This window comes from Diceros bicornis, chromosome 38 (assembly GCF_020826845.1).
Source record: "Diceros bicornis minor isolate mBicDic1 chromosome 38, mDicBic1.mat.cur, whole genome shotgun sequence".
Classification (NCBI taxonomy): Eukaryota; Metazoa; Chordata; class Mammalia; order Perissodactyla; family Rhinocerotidae; genus Diceros; species Diceros bicornis.
Window position 1 is genome coordinate 9732539 of NC_080777.1, and position 17184 is coordinate 9749722.

Sequence of the window (17184 nt, forward strand, 5' to 3'; positions counted from 1 at the left end):
ATCCGAGACCAGGGTGTAACAAGCATCCTTCAGAGGTGAAACCCACGATGATATTCTCGAGTAGCAGAAGAGAAGCCCCTCAGAATGCTGCTTTACACATTTTTAACTTTTGGGGGGACTTTATTTATTTTGATTGTGATAAAATAAACAAGGAATTTACCATTTTAGTCATTTTTAAGCGTACTTTAAAAAAATTATACAAAGTCACACACGAGTTTTAAATCAGATTCTGGGGAATGGCACAGGAGATGGAAGAGACGTGCTGCGAGCTGAACCGCCACCACGATCTCCATTTTGTCGGGACGAGGCGGTCCCCGCAGCCTCCGGGGAGATCGGCCGTCCCAGGGGCGCAGCCAGGGCCTCCCACCAGGGTCCGGTCGCCCCGCTCCGGCCGAGCCTCCGAGGGGAGGACCCAGTCCCGGCGCCGGGTCTCGGCCCAGGGTTCCGAAGGCCGAGGCTTCAACCCTCCGGACAACTGGAAACTGCAGCGGAGGGGACGGCCGCGGCCCCGGGCTCCTGCGCCACTTGCATTGTTGTGTCTTCCCGAGGCGCGCGCAGTCGCCGGCTCCTCCAGGACGCGCGCCCCCGCGTGGCCGCGCCGCGCGCCCCCGCGGCAGCTCGTCCGAGGCCGAGACGGACAGAGGCCGCCCCGCGGCGCGCGCCCGCCGCCCCCACCTCCTCCCGCGGGCCCGCGCAGGCGCGCTCCGCCGCGGCCTCCCCTCCCCCAGGCCGCCCGGCGCGGGGGGCGGAGCCGGCGCGGGCTCGGCGGGCCCGGCCCCGGGATTAGTTGCTTTCGGAGCGGAGGAGGGAGCCCGGCCGCCGCGAGCGCCGAGGAGACAAAGCCGCGTCGGGGGCCCGGCCGGGGAGGGCCCGGGCTCGGTGGCGCCCCAGCCGCGGGGAGGGCTCTGCGCACCGGCGCGCCGCCGCCGCCCCGCAACAGGTCCGCCGCGCCCCCCGGGGCGCCTGCGCTCGGCTCCGGGCCGCGGCCGGCCACCCGCGTCGATGCGCTTCGGGTCCAAAATGATGCCGGTGAGCGGGCGGCGGGCGGGCGCGCCGGGGCCGGGGCGGGGGCCCGGAAGTGTGCGGGGGCGCGGGCGGGGGGCTGCGGCGCGCCCCGTGCCGTCCCGAGCGGGGCCCGGGGACCTGCGGCCGCGGCGCGAGCCTCGGGGCAGCGGCCGCGGCTCCATCCTCCGGCTCCGCGCCCCGCTCCCGGAGAGGGGGCGCCCGGGGGCGCGGGGAGACCCTCCCCGGGAGGCGCGGTCCCACCCACGGCTCCAGAGTTCGTGGGGCGGCGGGTGGGGCAGCCGCTCAAACTTTTCTGTTCCTCCCGGGCTGGGTCCTGACTTTGTACAGTTCTTGAAGGTCAGGAGCGGGGGAACCGGGACTTGTTATTTGCTTTGTCTTTTTTTTTTTTTTTTTTTTAACTTTTCGTGGTACATATTGCAAAGCGTACTCTTGCTTTGTTTTTATTTGAATTTCCATCTGGATATCTGCGGTAGTGGCCAAGCTGCTCGCTTTCTGGAAACGGGGTTTAGTAAATGCAGCCTCAAGAGTTTTGGATCGCAGGAAAACGTACGTGCCTGGCTCCCCCTCTTTGCCAGAGCTTGGTTAGCAAGACCTTTGAGAAGATTAGTGAGTCCTTTCTGGGCTCCGCGGGCTTTTGACATGGCCACCAGGCCACAGGTGAACAGCAGGTTGGAGACGTGTTTGAACTGCCCCTTTCCTTCCACGTTCGCGGAATCCGGAGGGTTGCAGTGGCTTTTGCAGACTTAGCGTGTTTCCTCGAAGAAGTTGTGCTTGCACCTCTCCCGCAGAAGGGGGATGGTTTTGCAGTCATCCGATGTTTTGTTATGGTTTCATGTGTTCCAACAAAGAAACAACTTTTCTTTTACTTTTATACAAACTGCGGAATGGAGTGACGGCAGATTTTTGTTTCTTTGCAGCCACAGATGCAGAGTGTAATATCCTGTCCCCTGGCCCCCTACTTGTATGTGTGCGGGGGGCTCCTAAACTTACACATACTGGGCAAACGTAATTTACTGGAATTGATCACTAAGTTTAGATGGTTTACAATGTTTTGTCCTGCCAGGATTCAAGGAATTAGAAAGTGTTAATAGCATTATGCATCCCGTTTTAGTTTAATACCTGGTGATGAAGCTTTGTTTGTGATGTGAATGCCCAATATTAAAATACAAACAATGGATAAGGGTGAAGGATTTTGCTGTTAAAGTTTTTATTCCTTGGATTTACATTTCTTTGGCTTGAAATAACTTTTGCAGGTTGTCTGGGAAGTTTTCCTAAAAATAGGAGACAAGACAACAAGTGTTGGTTGTTGCAATATGATTTTTCCCTTAAAGAGAGTTTTATGACAAGGTATCCTTTGGGCTTTCTTAACACTTAACATTTTCCTTCTCCCAACTACGTACCAGATCGTTAGAATTTACAAAAAGTTGTGTAGCTCTGGAGACTATATTTAGTTTAGCAGTGTGGTTCTTCTGATTGCCTTTTGAATGTCAGAGTAGAATCTTAACAGAGAGACAGTGTGGTGTGGTGGCACGTGCACCAGCTTTGTATTTGTTTAGCTACTACCTTTGTGATAATAGGCTTTTTTTCTTTTTAAATGATTTGTCCCTCAGTTTCATCATCTGTGAAATGGGGATGATAATAGTACTTAGCTCTTAGGATGGTTGTGAGGATCAGAGTTTGTGTTTATGAAACAGTTAGTACAGTGCCCAGCTTAGAATAGTGGCTGGGTAAGAGTTTTTCGTCCTGAATTTGCAATATTGGTTAAACTGGAGATTCGTATCCTTGCGACACATAAAAATATGAAGGATTTTATTTGGTAACCTCTTGTTATATGTCTTTATTCTGTAATATTTTGAGTACTTGAAAATAAGACTATTTTCTTAAATATATTGCTCATCTTTAGCTTTTAATATGGGTTTTTATTCCAGCATTGAGTAAGGCTTTGAATTTATTACTTGGAAAAATTCTAACCAATTTATCAGGAAAAGCATTATGCTTAATATGAAAAAATGGACGGTCTCAGAATGTAGACAGTTGCCTTGATGTGCTTTTTTGTTGTGGTGGTAAAATGCACCTAACATAAAAATGACCATTTTAACCATTTTTAAATGGTTAATGCCACAGAACTGTGGCATTAAGAGTACACTTCTTGATTTGCTTTTAAAGGCGTTCTCCCGATAACAGCTTGCTATTTAGACTGCATTATGTTAAAAATGTGCAAATAAATTGTGTTCGTGTGTTTTCTCACCAAGTGGTAGAGAAGCAAGTGATTTTCTTTCATGTGGAACATGAAGTGATAATTGGACCCAAAACCAGAAGGGGAAGATGCATTTTCATAGGCTAACTAAAAATAAGTAGACAAGTGCTGAGGATCGCAGTGGAGTTAATGGTAGGGTTCTGCAGACATGAGTGTAATAATTATACTCGGTTTCAGATACCTGCCGTAGTGAGTAGCTCTGGTTGTATGATATTCCCACAGCTTGTTGAGGAGAAACTGATTAATGTTTCATGTTTGACACATTATTTTTCTTTATTAAAGAAAGGGTCATTTGCAGCTTTGAGAGTATGGCTTTTTAATGAGCCACTCTCGTGTTTGATTATCAGATAAAGGGAAAGAATTATTCAAAGCAAAATTTCTCAGCTATTTAAAATTATATCAGATATCTTTTTCCATTATTTTCATTTTGTGAAGTGTTCTCTTCAAACGAAACTATTTTTATGAAAGAACTTAGCAAACTCTAAAAGCATTCACTGTTCTTTTACATGTAGTTGTTATAAAAATTTCTGTTTGTACCTGCTACTGAAACGGTAAATTAAAAAAACCTGCACACAAGACCACACACGGTATTCCGGAGTGCCACATGGAAGGCGGAGGACTTGAATTTGTCTGTCTCTCAGTCATAGATGGCATTTACGTCCAGCTGCGATGGAGATGTTCTATATCTGTGCTGTCCAGTATGGTAACCCCCAACCGCCTGAAGCTGCTGCACTTAAATGTGGCTAATGGGAGACTAAGAAACTGAATAAAAAAAAAATTTCCTTAATTTTAATTATATCTAGATAGCCACAAGTACCTGGTGGCCCCTGTATTGACGGTGCAGTTTGACAAAGTAGCACAAAGAATAACTTCAATTTGAATCCCGTATTTGCAGCTCTGCGGTTATATTGATACTTTAAATGAGATAGTAATGGCCAATTTATCCCCAGTGGCTTGGAGAATGGGTTTTCCGATTATTTAATTTAGCCTTCTGCTTAAACGAATTTCATCACATGGCCCTAATACAGATAATATTTTCGAGCAAATAATAGCTTATTTTAAAAAGCTCAGTTGAACTAATCATGATTTAAGTTGTGAATTTATGGCATTTTATCTTTCAGCACTGTGGAGGCATCATAATTATTTTCTAATTATACCATGATGCTGTAAAGTAATATCTGATTGTTTGAGCTTCTTGTTTTGCGAGTGTAGGACAAAAAAGTGGGTTCTTGCAGTATCTCCTTTAGAAGTTACCTTCTAAAGGGAACTGTGTGCAGCGTCTGCAGCTCACAGACCAATAGCCTAACTCCTGCTTAAATACTTGTATTATTTTCATGTAAAAGCCTGGTTTTATTTGTACATATTTTCCAAGTTGAATTCGTGTTTTGAAATTCAGAATCCTTCATGTTATAGCTTTGGAACATAGTATTTATATCATTAGACTATGTGCTGAAAGAATTCTTTTTTGTTATGGAGTAGTGATATAGCAAGTTCGTTTAGGTTTTATTCTAGAATAAAGTTTAAGGTAGGTTCTCTATAGAATTCTCAGACTGTTAATCAAATCGTCTATTTTTAAAAATGTGCCAAATATCTCACATTTTATGTGCTGTAGTGAGGTGTGTTGCCTTGTGACTTATGCTGTGTTAATTAAAAGCTGGAAAGCATTGAAAAATTTCTGTATTTTTACCTGTTTCAGAAACAGATTTAGACTTTATAAAGAAACTTAGCACAAGCATACACCTGCTTATATATACATATATGTTGTTATTTTTTTCTTTTTTTGCTGAGGAAGATTCACCCTGAGCTAATATTTGTGCCAGTCTTCCTCCACTTTGTATGTGGGTCGCCGCCACAGCATGGCTGACGAGTGGTGTGGGTCCCAACCCGGACTGCCGAAGCAGAGTCCATGCAACCTGAACCACTCGGCCACAGGGCCGGCCCCGACACCTGCTTCTATTTTAAAAATTAACTTAAAGAGAATTTCTTTTTCTGGAAGGGACACGGAGGGTCATTTATTCCTACACTGCTTCTGGGAAGAACTGTTTTCTCTCCCTCTTTGTGTCCCCTGCTCCCCAAGAGCAGACAGTGAGAACAATAAAACAAAACCTCTCTTTTCTGGGGCTTTCAAGGAATACTGTAGATATTTATCCCTTGGTAATCTACCATAATGTGTGGCATGCCTTAAGAAGTCTTTCTAACGCTGATTTAACACCGAGCCCTTCTTGAAGCTCCTGTGTTGCCCGACTTCCCTTCAGCTCAGGTGGGGTGACTGCACACCGGTACATGTTGGTGTGATTTGCCGTCGTATGTTATAAACCTCTCACCAGCCTTCTCTACCAACAAGTATTGCAAAGAGTAAGAAAAGTGGCATATAAGAATGTAGGAATCCGGAGTGCCCTTTTCAGCTCATGCCACTTACCCAAGTCAAACATTATTTCAACACTTGTTTTTTGATGGTGTGCTAGGTACTGTGCGAAACATTTTTCTTTAATCAGGTGTAATTGAGAAAAGAAAATACAGATGACAGACTGTGTATGAAATGTGTACTTACGTTGGAGTGGTGGGTGAGACGTTAAGACTTTGCATCTTATTGGGGAGAGCCAAGGAGTAGTTTAGTCATCACAAGACCCTTTAGGAGCACCGAGTATTCAGTGGGCAGGGATTCTTAAAACACTTTGCATACTGTCTTATCAAAAGAAAACCATCCATCAAAGAAATGCAAATTCTAAACATAATTAGATCATGTGCTGGAAAACTAGCTTCACAGACTCAGCAACCAACGGTGGTCATTTTTAGCTTTTTTCTACATAAAATTTATCTGAAAACCAATGATTTATTTGGATGATAATAGAACCAGATTTTCATTGAAAATGTTCATTTGGCCAGTGTACTCAATTTCTGCTTTTGAAATGCACACTTCAGTTGTTTTTCCAGAAACAAATTTATAACTTAGTACTACTTTATGTAAATTTCAAACATTTCAACTAAAAGTCCCTAAGGCACAAGTTAAAGAGAGTAGTAGAAATCTGTAATGAGTAACTATTATAGAATACGAGTTTAAACTGCTACTGATAATAATAAAAAATGGTTAAGTCAGTTTACTGATCTTCCACGGTGGAATGAACAATTTTTCTGGAAACCAGTGAAATTGAAAGCCCTGTGCTCTGATTTCCCACGCCAGAAGGTAAAGGAGCTTCTGGTGAGAACCCTTTCTGTGCCTAACACTGTGCCAGTGATTTAAGTTGGTCATCCCATCTAGTCCTGTTATGACCCTGGGAAGTGGGTTTTCCCCTTCTCATTCACAGATCAGGATTTGAAACTCCAAGGGTTTCAGTAATTTACTCCTGGTCACTCAGCAGAAATGAGAAATGAGCCAGATCCGCCTGTAAACGTGCTGTGTTTGAGACAGCAATGCCTAGATTAGAATATTTTTGTATACCTGACGGGACAAACAGTGGTCATGATGTTCTTTTGGCTAATGCTAACTTCAAATATTGCTTTTCAGAGTGTAGCTATAATTATTTGTGAGGGAGAAGAAAGAAAACAGACGACATCTCATACTTAAATCCGGACCGGATGAGAAGATTGGTAAATAGTTCTCTTACCAAGTTTTGAATGATATGGAGGTGACCTGACCCCGTGCAAAGGAAGCATCTCAGTGACTGTTATTTTTCTTCTGCCTCTAATACTTCCCATCGGGATCTCAGCTCTTCCGCATCTGCAGGGAAAGAGAAGGAGTGGTGGTGATTACCTTGTGTATGAGGGATGTTGAATAATCTTTCTTTAGATGGTATCTTTAAATAGGGCTTGACGGTGAGGATGTAGGAAGGAAAGGACCAGAAGTGGAATAGGCTTGTGGGGAGACGTGGAGGACAGGGAATCATACAGCGTTCGCTTTGAGATTGCCATCGTCCTCCTTCAGCCGTTTCCGGTGGCTGGAATGGCGCAGCCGTGACTTGAAGGAACGCCTGCTGCTGGTGGGATGTCGAGACGCGGGCAGAGTGACAGCGTCTCTTCTTGCTTCTTCAGGGTTGGCTGTGTAGTAAGGAATAGTGATTCAGTTTAATCAGATGAATTTATCGGAAATAAACTAGGGACTGATTTTGAATGAAATCACGTTAAATCATTGCTCTTCATTCTTCCTCGTTAACCTGTTGATTGTTTTTTGATGGCCTTTTGGGGACGTCTGTTCAACAGATATTTGGTGAACCTCACAATATTCCAGGCACTGTTCTAAGTGACATGGATATGGGAAGGAATAAGACAGTTCTCAGGGAGCTTCCCTTTCATGGAGTTTAGTGGGGGGTTTGGGTGGGGGAGATGGAAAATATAAAAGAAAAACTTGAGAGTTAAGTAGGATTTTTTTTGTGTGTGAAGAAGATCAGCTCTGAGCTAACATCCCTGCCAATCCTCCTCTTTTTGCCGAGGAAGACTGGCCCTGAGCTAACATCTGTGCCCATCTTCCTCTACTTTATGCGGGACGCCGCCACAGCATGGCCTGACAAGCGGTGCGTGGGTGCGAGCCCAGGATCTGAACCCTGGCCGCCAGCAGTGGAGCGTGTGCACTTAACCACTACGCCACGGGGCTGGCCCCATAAGTAGGATTTAAATAGCATAATGTGACTTCTGTCGCTGCTTTAGATTGGATGGTCAGGGAAGCGACAGTTCAGCAGAGACCTGAATGACCAGGAGGAGCAGGTCTTGTGCAGCTTTGCTAGTGGAGCATTCAAGTAGGCAGAATCCTAGGGACTGGTGCCCAGGCCTGCAGGAAGCAGTGGAGGCAGTGAGGCTGGAGCTTCGGGGCCAGGGGCGGAGTGGCAAGAGCTGAGGTCAAGAGAGTTGCAGCCTGTAGGCTTTCGTGGTCGGGCCGAGTGTGTAGGTGGCCTGGGGAGGGATGTGGTCGCCGTTGGAAGGGTTTTAAGCAGTAAAAGTGACATCATCTGACTGATTGGGACAGATCACTCTTGCTGTGTGGAGAATGGATTGTGGAGTGAAAGAGCTGGGAAGGGTGGGAAGAGGAAAGACTTAGAACACCCACTGTAGGAAGGTCCACAGGAAGCCACCTACAATGAAGAAAAGCGTTACCCTATCACACCCAGGGCCCAGCTGATTGTACAAACTGGTTGTGAACTCAGTCAACACACACTGTCACTCACTCTAGACATTCAGAAGCCCCAGGGATGAGAGAAGAAACAATAATGCCTACCCAGGGTCGGGAATAAGACCAAGACAGGGATGGGGGAAGATTGCTCCCATATCCACAAGCTCCTTCCTGTGGGACTACAAGAGAAACGAGACTTTTTATATCCCGAGAGAGCTCTGAAGAGCTTGCAAGAAAGCCTTCTTGTCGCTGTGGTTCTTTAAAACTGAGTCGGGCAAACAGGTTTCTTAAGGAAGCCATAACCATAAAATGCTTTACGACAGCCTTGCTTTTGACTGCGTAACCATTCCACCTTGGAAGCTTCTGACGTTTTCACTGAAAAGTTCCTTGACCAGTTTTTTTTTTTTTATTGGTGGTATCTTCATTTTATTGACAAGAGGTAGAAAGTAGCTGGCAATCTAGGAAATTCAAGTCAGAGCTGACTTTAATTCTAGAAAGAGTCTCCTTGTGTCGATGTTTTTCTGCACCACCACAAGATCGAGATGATAACTGCAAGTTTGTGATATGTAGGTAATCTTTTAATAATCTGTTGATTTCCTGAAAAGGGGGCTATTTTGGATAATACTTTGATTTTAAAGGTAGATAGGATCTTCCTTGGGTAGGTTTTGCTTGTTGCTTTCAGTACCAGGAGAACTGGGCGTTACCCACAGTCCTCTGTTCTTCCATTTTGTCCCATAATGGTTTCATCACTGTGTGGTGGTCCCTCCTCTCTAGTCCTTGAGTTCCCCTTCTGTATACCCTTCTCTTGCCTGGACTATTGGAATCCTCTCCTTATTTGTCTTCTTACCTTCACAGTCATGCCCTGCATGATGTTTCAGTCAACAATGGACCACATATATGACAGTGGTCCCGTAAGGTTAGGACCATATAGCCTAGGTGTGTAGTAAGCTGCACCATCTCGGTTTGTGTAAGTACACTCTATGATGTTTGCACAACGAAGAAATTGCCAACGATGCATTTCTCAGAACGTGTCCCCGTTGTTAAGCGACGCATGACTGTACTGTTGTCTGTCTCTTTGATCTGTTCAACACACTGCTTCCTTGGTGGTTTTTCTGAAACAGAAATCTGCCTCTTCCCTCTCCACAATGCTTCAAGACTGCCTTCTATTGCTTACAGCATACAATATAAACTCCTTAGCCAGATATGAAGTGTCTTTATTACCTTACCCAGTAGATTTCAGCCTTTTTGCGTCAACAGTACACTTCTGTTCCAGAATGTTTAGCCTCACAGTGGAAGTGATCTGAAGACTCAAGACTGACCAAGGCAGATTTAAAACCCAGCACTGACTGGGAAAGAAGGGTAAGTGCTTTGTACGGGGGCGGAAGAGCATCCATGCGCCCCACTGCTCGCTTGGCCTTCCATTGGGCTTGTGCTGCAATTTGGGAAGATCTGCTTACTGCCTCCTACCAGCGCTCAAGGAAATCTGCATTAGGACTGTCTGTGGGCCTTGAGGTTACGTTTTCCTGCAGCTCACAGCAGGTTGTACCCTGGTGTGGATTGCTGTCCGCGACCCGCTCTGCACCATCTCACTTTCCATAACTGTGTGTGTGTGTGTGTGTGTGTGTGTGTGTGTGTGTGTGTGTGTGTGTGTGTGAGAAACACGTTTCATACCTCGAGAGTTTCTGCAGCGCATCTGTGGCTCCTGGGTCAAGACCTGCCCTGTCCCCTCCTCTTGTCCAGCCTTGCCCCACCCCCACGTGTCAGCAGCTCCGGGATTGTAGTGAGACAGCTTGCCGGATTTTCTCACGCCCTGTGCCTTTACGTGTCATGTTTTTCTGCCTGGATGGTCCTCTTCCTGCTTGTCTTACCCCTCAGTTTTCAGGTCAGTAGTACTCCTTGAATGGAAGTGGTTTTTTCCTGTTCTCACTGGACAGTCTCTGTCCCTCCACGAGGAAGTTCTCACATTGTGTGGGAGCTGTTTCCCGTGCCCTGCATTTTCTGTGTGCTCTCGGAGGGCGTGGACCATGCCTTTTATCTTTGTGTTTCTAGCACTTAACATGGTGTTTAACACACTGTAGGGATTTAATAAATGTCATTTGGGTGAATGAATGTTCTTATTTTTGATTTTCTTTCGTGAGGGTGGTTCTCACCCATTTAAATTTATGTCCCTTGTTGGCTTTTGAGCTTCCTTAAAGATTTTCACAGAGGTGAAATCTTTGAAAATGGAGAGACACTTCCATGGCGAAGTGTGAGGTAGAAAGGGAAGACCTGGAAGCAAGGATTGGTTGTACTCATGGCATCATGGATGGATCTTAAAGATAGAGTGCTTAGTGGATAAAAGTAAAAGAACAAAATATGTAACACTCCCTTTATATAAAATAAGACACATGCCGACAAAGCAGCAGTGCTCAGTTTAGAGGAAAGCATACCCACGTTGAACGTGCAGGATGGTTGGAGTGGGGGTGGGGAATTAACTATATGAATATATTTTTTTACTTCTCTTACTTGTTCATGACAGATATTGAAAGCAGAGTAGCCTAAAGTGGGTTGCTTTGGAGGATGTATTCAAAATTTGAAATCTTATCTAAATCAAGCTGCAGGTATAGTGGAAGAGGAGAGAAAAGATTTCCTACGTTATCCTAAAATAAGCGGAATGCTTTGTTGTCTCCATCTGAGACCTTGTCTGGCTTTGTGAAGGCTCACTTTGAAGTTACACCACGTGTTCATGTATAAACCTTTCTTGAAGCCTGATGATGTGAACATTCTGTGTCATGTTCTAGTCTCCTGTTAACTTTCTGTGGAATTTTGAATCTCTGAACCTGGGATCAGGTTAGTTGAATAAATGTGTGTTGCAGGTTGCTATGTATAAGATGCTGAGATAGCAGTTTTTAGGGAGGAGAAAAACTGGGAGGAAGCATTTAAGGACCAAAATCTCTGTCATAAAGGAATTTATAGACCAGTAAGATAAGACAGAGATACACACAACTACAGTGTGAGCGATTGTTAGATAAGCAAAGAGAACCTTTGCTTCTGGCCGGAGAGGGGTGTATGTGTGTGTGTGTGTGGGGATTGGAGGCCGGTTTATGGTCTTTGAATTATTCTAGAAGGATAGGGATGACTTTGACGCTAAGGGACAGGGTGTAGGGAATAGGCGAGCTACTCTACGGAGGGGAGTGAGGAAAAGTGTGGGTTTTAGGTTGCTCATTTCGTGATTAGAGGCTGTTAACTGTGGAGCAGATAAAGTAAGTTTTGGGTCTTAATATTTCTTTTTTTTTTTTTTTAAGAATTTTATTTATTTATTTTTTCCCCCCAAAGCCCCAGTAGATAGTTGTATGTCGTAGTTGCACATCCTTCTAGTTGCTGTACGTGGGACGCGGCCTCAGCATGGCCGGAGAAGCGGTGCATCGGTGCGCGCCCAGGATCCGAACCCGGACCGCCAGTAGTGGAGCGCGAGCACTTAACCGCTAAGCCACGGGGCCGGCCCTGGGTCTTAATGTTTCTTATAATTGAATGGAAATTCCCTGAAATTCAACATATGTAAAGATAAGTACCAGTGTATCTGAATCTTTGATGTTTTGATATTGTTACTGGGTTAACTATTGGCATTATAATAGTTAATATATAATGGACAGGTTAATGTGCACTGCTATTAACCATTGGTGAAACAGCTAATGCTGTGCACTATTTACAACAAATTGCTTGGAAACCTAGCTTCATGTTATATCCCTGCTTATGACCCTCTAATGCAGTGGTTCACAAACTCTGGTGGGATTTCTGGGCCCCACCCCAGGGGAGTGATTCAGGAGTTTGTGCGAGGGGTTGAGACTTTCTATCTCTGATAAGTTCCCGGATAATGCCGATGCAGCTGGTCTGGGGACCACCCTTTGAGAACCACTCTGGTGACTTTTCCCTTCTTCTGGAGCCTGCACTCCTTATGCTTGACCCCCAAGGCCTTGCCTGAGTGAGCCCCTGTCTGCCTCTCTGCCCTCATTCACACGGGCGTATATTCTTGATACACTGGCCTTCTTTCTGGTCATGGAGCAGACCAATCTCATTCCCATCTCAGGGCCTCTGCATGGAATGTCTTCCCCCAGGTGTTTCAGGTGGCTGGCTCCTTCAGCCGCAGTTTAGGTGCGCCTCCCCAGAGACGCTTTCTCTAACCGCGATTATTAGCCTCCTCGCCTCATCACCTCCATCATTCTCTGTCACATCACTTTATAGATCATGCTCATTTGTTTATCAATCTCTTCTCCCTGCCCAAAGGAATGCAAGCTTTCCATCACTGTATTCCCTGTGCCTAGACTGTGCTTGCCCTGTGGGTGCTCAGTAAATTCTGATGGATGAATGAATGAAAGATGTTGAAGTCAACAAGGGCTTGGGGTTGAGAGGAAGAGAGAACCAGGAGCTTCCTTAGACTGACTGATGTTGGTAGAGTCTCCCTCCTCTGAGTCTCAGGGGAGGTGACTGTTACCTGGTTACATATATGAAGTGACTGTGTAATCAGACATTTAAGAACAGCATGCAATTTTCTGAGAAAACACTATTTTTCGGTATGTAATGAATTTTTCCCTTAATTAAAGTAACCACTTCATGTTTGCTGTATCATTTTTTTCCAGAATAGCAATTATCTCAGAAAATGATTGTGTACTGTCGATGATGCTGAATGAAAGGCTAGGATATTCCATGCAGGATGAACTTTTTTAACAGTACTGTTCAAATTAGTATTGAGACTTCACGTGGTGTTGATTTCTAAATTCTACTCACTTGCTATAGTAGCCAAAGGAGTAATTTATGATGTAAAAAAAAAATGCATTGAATATGATTTTATGATTTTGTTTTAGATAACTCAGATTTGGCTGCTAGAAACTGATGGACTGATTTCAAAATATGCCATGGTAAAAAGCAGCGCACTTAGTTTAGAAGTAGGTTTAAGTATCGTTGACCCTTAATAGAACATTGGTAGACGTAACTCACGGTAATTGATGAGGATTTTACAAAGCACTTGAATGGCCTCAAGAGTAAACTCTAGGCAGGAGAAACAGCTCAGAAGTCATAATAGGGCTCTGTAGGCAGAGATCCTCCGATAATTGTAGTAAGGTTGGACCGATCGTCGGGGAGGCTGGAGAGTGTCTGTCTGAGGGACAGGACTCAAAGTGAAACCTTGCGGGTTGCCCGCTGAGATACTGGAGATGTGGAAGGGTGGTCCAGGCTGGGTGCCTGAGCAGCACGGTTACTGCAGAAGGACGGCGGGCCAGCCCACAGCTAGGGTGGGGCACGTCCGAGTCAGGGAGCTATGCTGACCCGTGTTCTTGGTTTGCAGTCCCTGCCAGCTTAGTGACCACTGGCGTGGACAACCAGGTCTGTGAGGAGCAGGAGGTGGAAAATCCCAGGAGACTGGAATGGTGTGCATCTCATTTCTAAACCCCTTCCAGTGTTGGGAGCCATGGGCTTACGGGGGCTGAATGGCTGTGTGTGTTTGAGAGGTTGAATGAAGCTTTGGTTGATGTTACTATTTCTTAATTAAATTCCCTTTCTATATCGTAGTATTGAGAGAGGTGTTTTTCTTGACTAGGTTATAGGAAGCCTGGTAGCAGTATCATCTTCCAGAAGGTTATCTGGGGCCTTCTTTCATGAGGGGTACAGCACAATATAAAAGTAAGGTCGTAGTTTACGTCTCTCTCCACAGAGGAATTGTGAAACACAAAACCATCCAGACTTGTCTCTGATCTCGCTACGAGCATTATTACCTGGCTGTCCCCATGGTGAGTTTCCTGGGAGTTGTAAGATTTGGGGAGGATATGTCACTCTTTGTATTTACAGGTTGTTCATTTTTCTCTAAAAGATTTGTTTTTTCCCTCATATCCTTTTTTCTCTTGGGTAAACCTAAGGGATTAGAGTTTTTATAAATCAGAACTCCAAAGGTGTTATTGCAAAGCTTAATTTCCTTTCTGTGACAGGGAACATCTTATACTCTTGTTGGTTCCTTTTTCCTTTCTGTGGAACTTCACATGGTTTTTTATCAAAGAAATAAACGTGAGCCTCTGACGCAAAGTAAATTTCTTGTGAATGCCCTAGCCAGTTTTTTTGTATTTCCTCTTGGAAAAGTCTTCCAAATTTTAATCTGAAATAATTCCCCTGAAAATGAATTTTTCTTATGTTAATAGCATAACATTATGGTTACAGTGAATACATGTCCTGTAAAAATGGAACTCTTAAAAATAAATCTATGACCCATTCTTTTTAGATGAAAATGGTCTGTGACTTTGGGTTTTTGGAAGGGCAAGTCTTCATTTGGACATGCCTTGGGTGTGAATTACTGTACAGAGTGTGGGAAGGTTGCCTGGCACAACTTAATATAAATAGTTTTATCTTTCGCTGAGTCTTCTTTCTCATCGCATTGATCACTTTAAGAAGCAGAAAGAAATAATAATCGCATTTACCGTTTTTAAGGAAGTATTTTCACATTCTTTTATCACCGTTTATATTATATGGTGTACTTTTAAACGGTAACTTATTGTAAAAATCTTAACGTTGAGATTGAAAACACTTAAAAGTGCCGTCTATACCTGCTCTCCTCATACCACTAATTTCATTTGTGTATTCCATACAAGTCACTTCATACATACATATATTTTAAATGGTTATAATCTACAACTTAATATTAATTCTGTTTTGTAACTTTTTTTTTTTTGGTGAGGAAGATTGGCCCGAGCTAACATGTGTTGCCGATATTCCTCTTTTTGCTTGAGGAAGATTGTCTCTGAGCTAACATCTGTGCCAGTCTTCCTCTATTTTGTATGTGGGATGCCGCCACAGCATGGCTTGATGAGCAGTGTGTAGGTCCGCACCCGGGATCTGAACCCTCGAACCCTAAGCTGCCGAAGTGGAGCGCTAGAACTTAACCACTATGCCACTGGGCTGGCCCCTGTGTTGTAACTTTATCTTACCATTTTTCTAATACTATACTCATAGTAGTTGGTGGCTGGGTCATAGTCCTTCCAGCAAATGTATTTTAACTTTCTTTTCCACGTTGGTGGACATTTAGTTTTTCCATCTTTCTGTTTATAGATATAACACTGTAGTGAAAATCTTCAGGCATTTAGAGTTTTTCTTCATTTCAGTTATTACTTTGAGATAAATTCCCAGAAGTAGGGTCACGAGGTATACATAATCTTACTGCTTTTGAAACATGACTCATTTCGCTTTCCAGATGGGATTTTTAACAAGTTATAGTACCCCCTTCATGTCTTTGAGTGAATCACTCCCCTACCGTCTCATCTCTGTTGGATCTTATCTTTCAGTTGAAGATGAATGTAATAGTTGTAAGTGGTACCTCAGCTTTTTAGTTTACCTTTATTTCCCCCAGGTTTTACCATTTGTATTGTCGTATGTGATCTCTCTGTTATATCCTCTGCTCTTTAATGCACTTTAGAGTTTATGCTATCGTTTGTTGAAAACTCTAATCTCTTCTTTTGGTGGCTCATACTGTAAAAAACTGAAGTTCCTGGTTTACAAATTGGAAAGAAGTTAACATTTTAATGTCTTTATGCCGCTGAGAAGGGCTGATCAGGTTTTGACATCTTCTACCAGAGGAGGAAAAGCCATCTGCTCTGTTGCTAGACCTGGTGAGCGTTTTCAGATGCCCCCACGGTTCCTTGTCCTCATGGTATACAGGTGCATGTATAAAGGCTGTTGTGTTGTTTTGATCTGATTATCGCTGCACTCTCTGTGATGAAAATAATTACCTCAGAAATTCCCAGGAACACATGAGTCAGTGAGAATAATCAAGTTTCTCACAGTGGCCTCCCAGGGGACTTAAGTCCAGGGAAGCCCATTTTGCTTCCGTATATGGGAAAGAAGCTAATGAAGTCATCTCTATTTTCTTGAGAATATGGTGTTCTAAAAAATACAGAGTGTCAGGAAATGATGGCATTTTGGGAGTAAGGTTACTATAGATTATTTTTTATTATTTTTCTTATGCTTTCCATTAATTTATGCCTCTTTGCCGAAATCTCGGTCTGTCTCGGATCACATTCATTTTTTTATTTCTGAATTTCTGTTTTACCTACAGTCTCATTTATGTAATTTAGTACTAAATTGTTCTCTAGTTTTTCCATGAGTAAATTTTATCTCCCTTAAGAAGTTTTTATCTCTCTCACATAGTAAGCGTGTAGTAGGCTTTTTAAATTGTGATATAATTCACATACCATAAAATTCACCCTGTACAGTGTACATTAAATGGCTTTTAGTATATTCACAAGGTTATATAACTATTACCACTAGTTCCAGAACATTTTCATCACCCCAGAAAGAAACCCCATACTCTTTAGTTACTCCCAGTTCTGGTGCCCCCCCAGCCCATAGCAACTCTTAAATCGACTTCTTGTCTCTGTGGATTTGAATATTCTGGACAGTTCCTTTTGTGTCCGTCATCTGTCACTTAGCATAATGTTTTCAAGGTTCATCCATGTTGTAGCATGCATCAGTACTTCATTCCTTTTTGTGGCTGAATAATATTCCATTCTAATATAGTGGACTTTTAAGATATATTTCTCAATTGCTTGTTTTTAATGGCCCCTGACTAAAGTTGAGGCAGCATAGCAACCCCAGAAAAACACTATCAGACAGGGCTGGCCCCATGGCTTAGCGGTTAAGTGCTCGCGCTCCGCTGCTGGCGGCCTGGGTTCGGATCCTGGGCGCGCACAGACGCACTGCTTCTCCGGCCATGCTGAGGCCATGTCCCACATACAGCAACTAGAAGGATATGCAGCTATGACATACAACTATCTACTGGGGCTTT

The 17184-nt window shown here is 44.0% G+C and overlaps 1 protein-coding gene across 1 annotated transcript in view; it reads left to right on the top strand.

The window, feature by feature from the left end:
• The first annotated feature begins 817 nt into the window (after nt 1-817).
• The window catches only part of TP53BP2 (tumor protein p53 binding protein 2), a 59692-nt gene continuing 43325 nt past the window's right edge, over nt 818-17184 (top strand). Inside the window, 1 exon segment of the mRNA XM_058533641.1 lies at nt 818-1029. Within this exon segment, the coding sequence (XP_058389624.1) occupies nt 1003-1029 (27 nt within the window). The 5' untranslated portion in view covers nt 818-1002.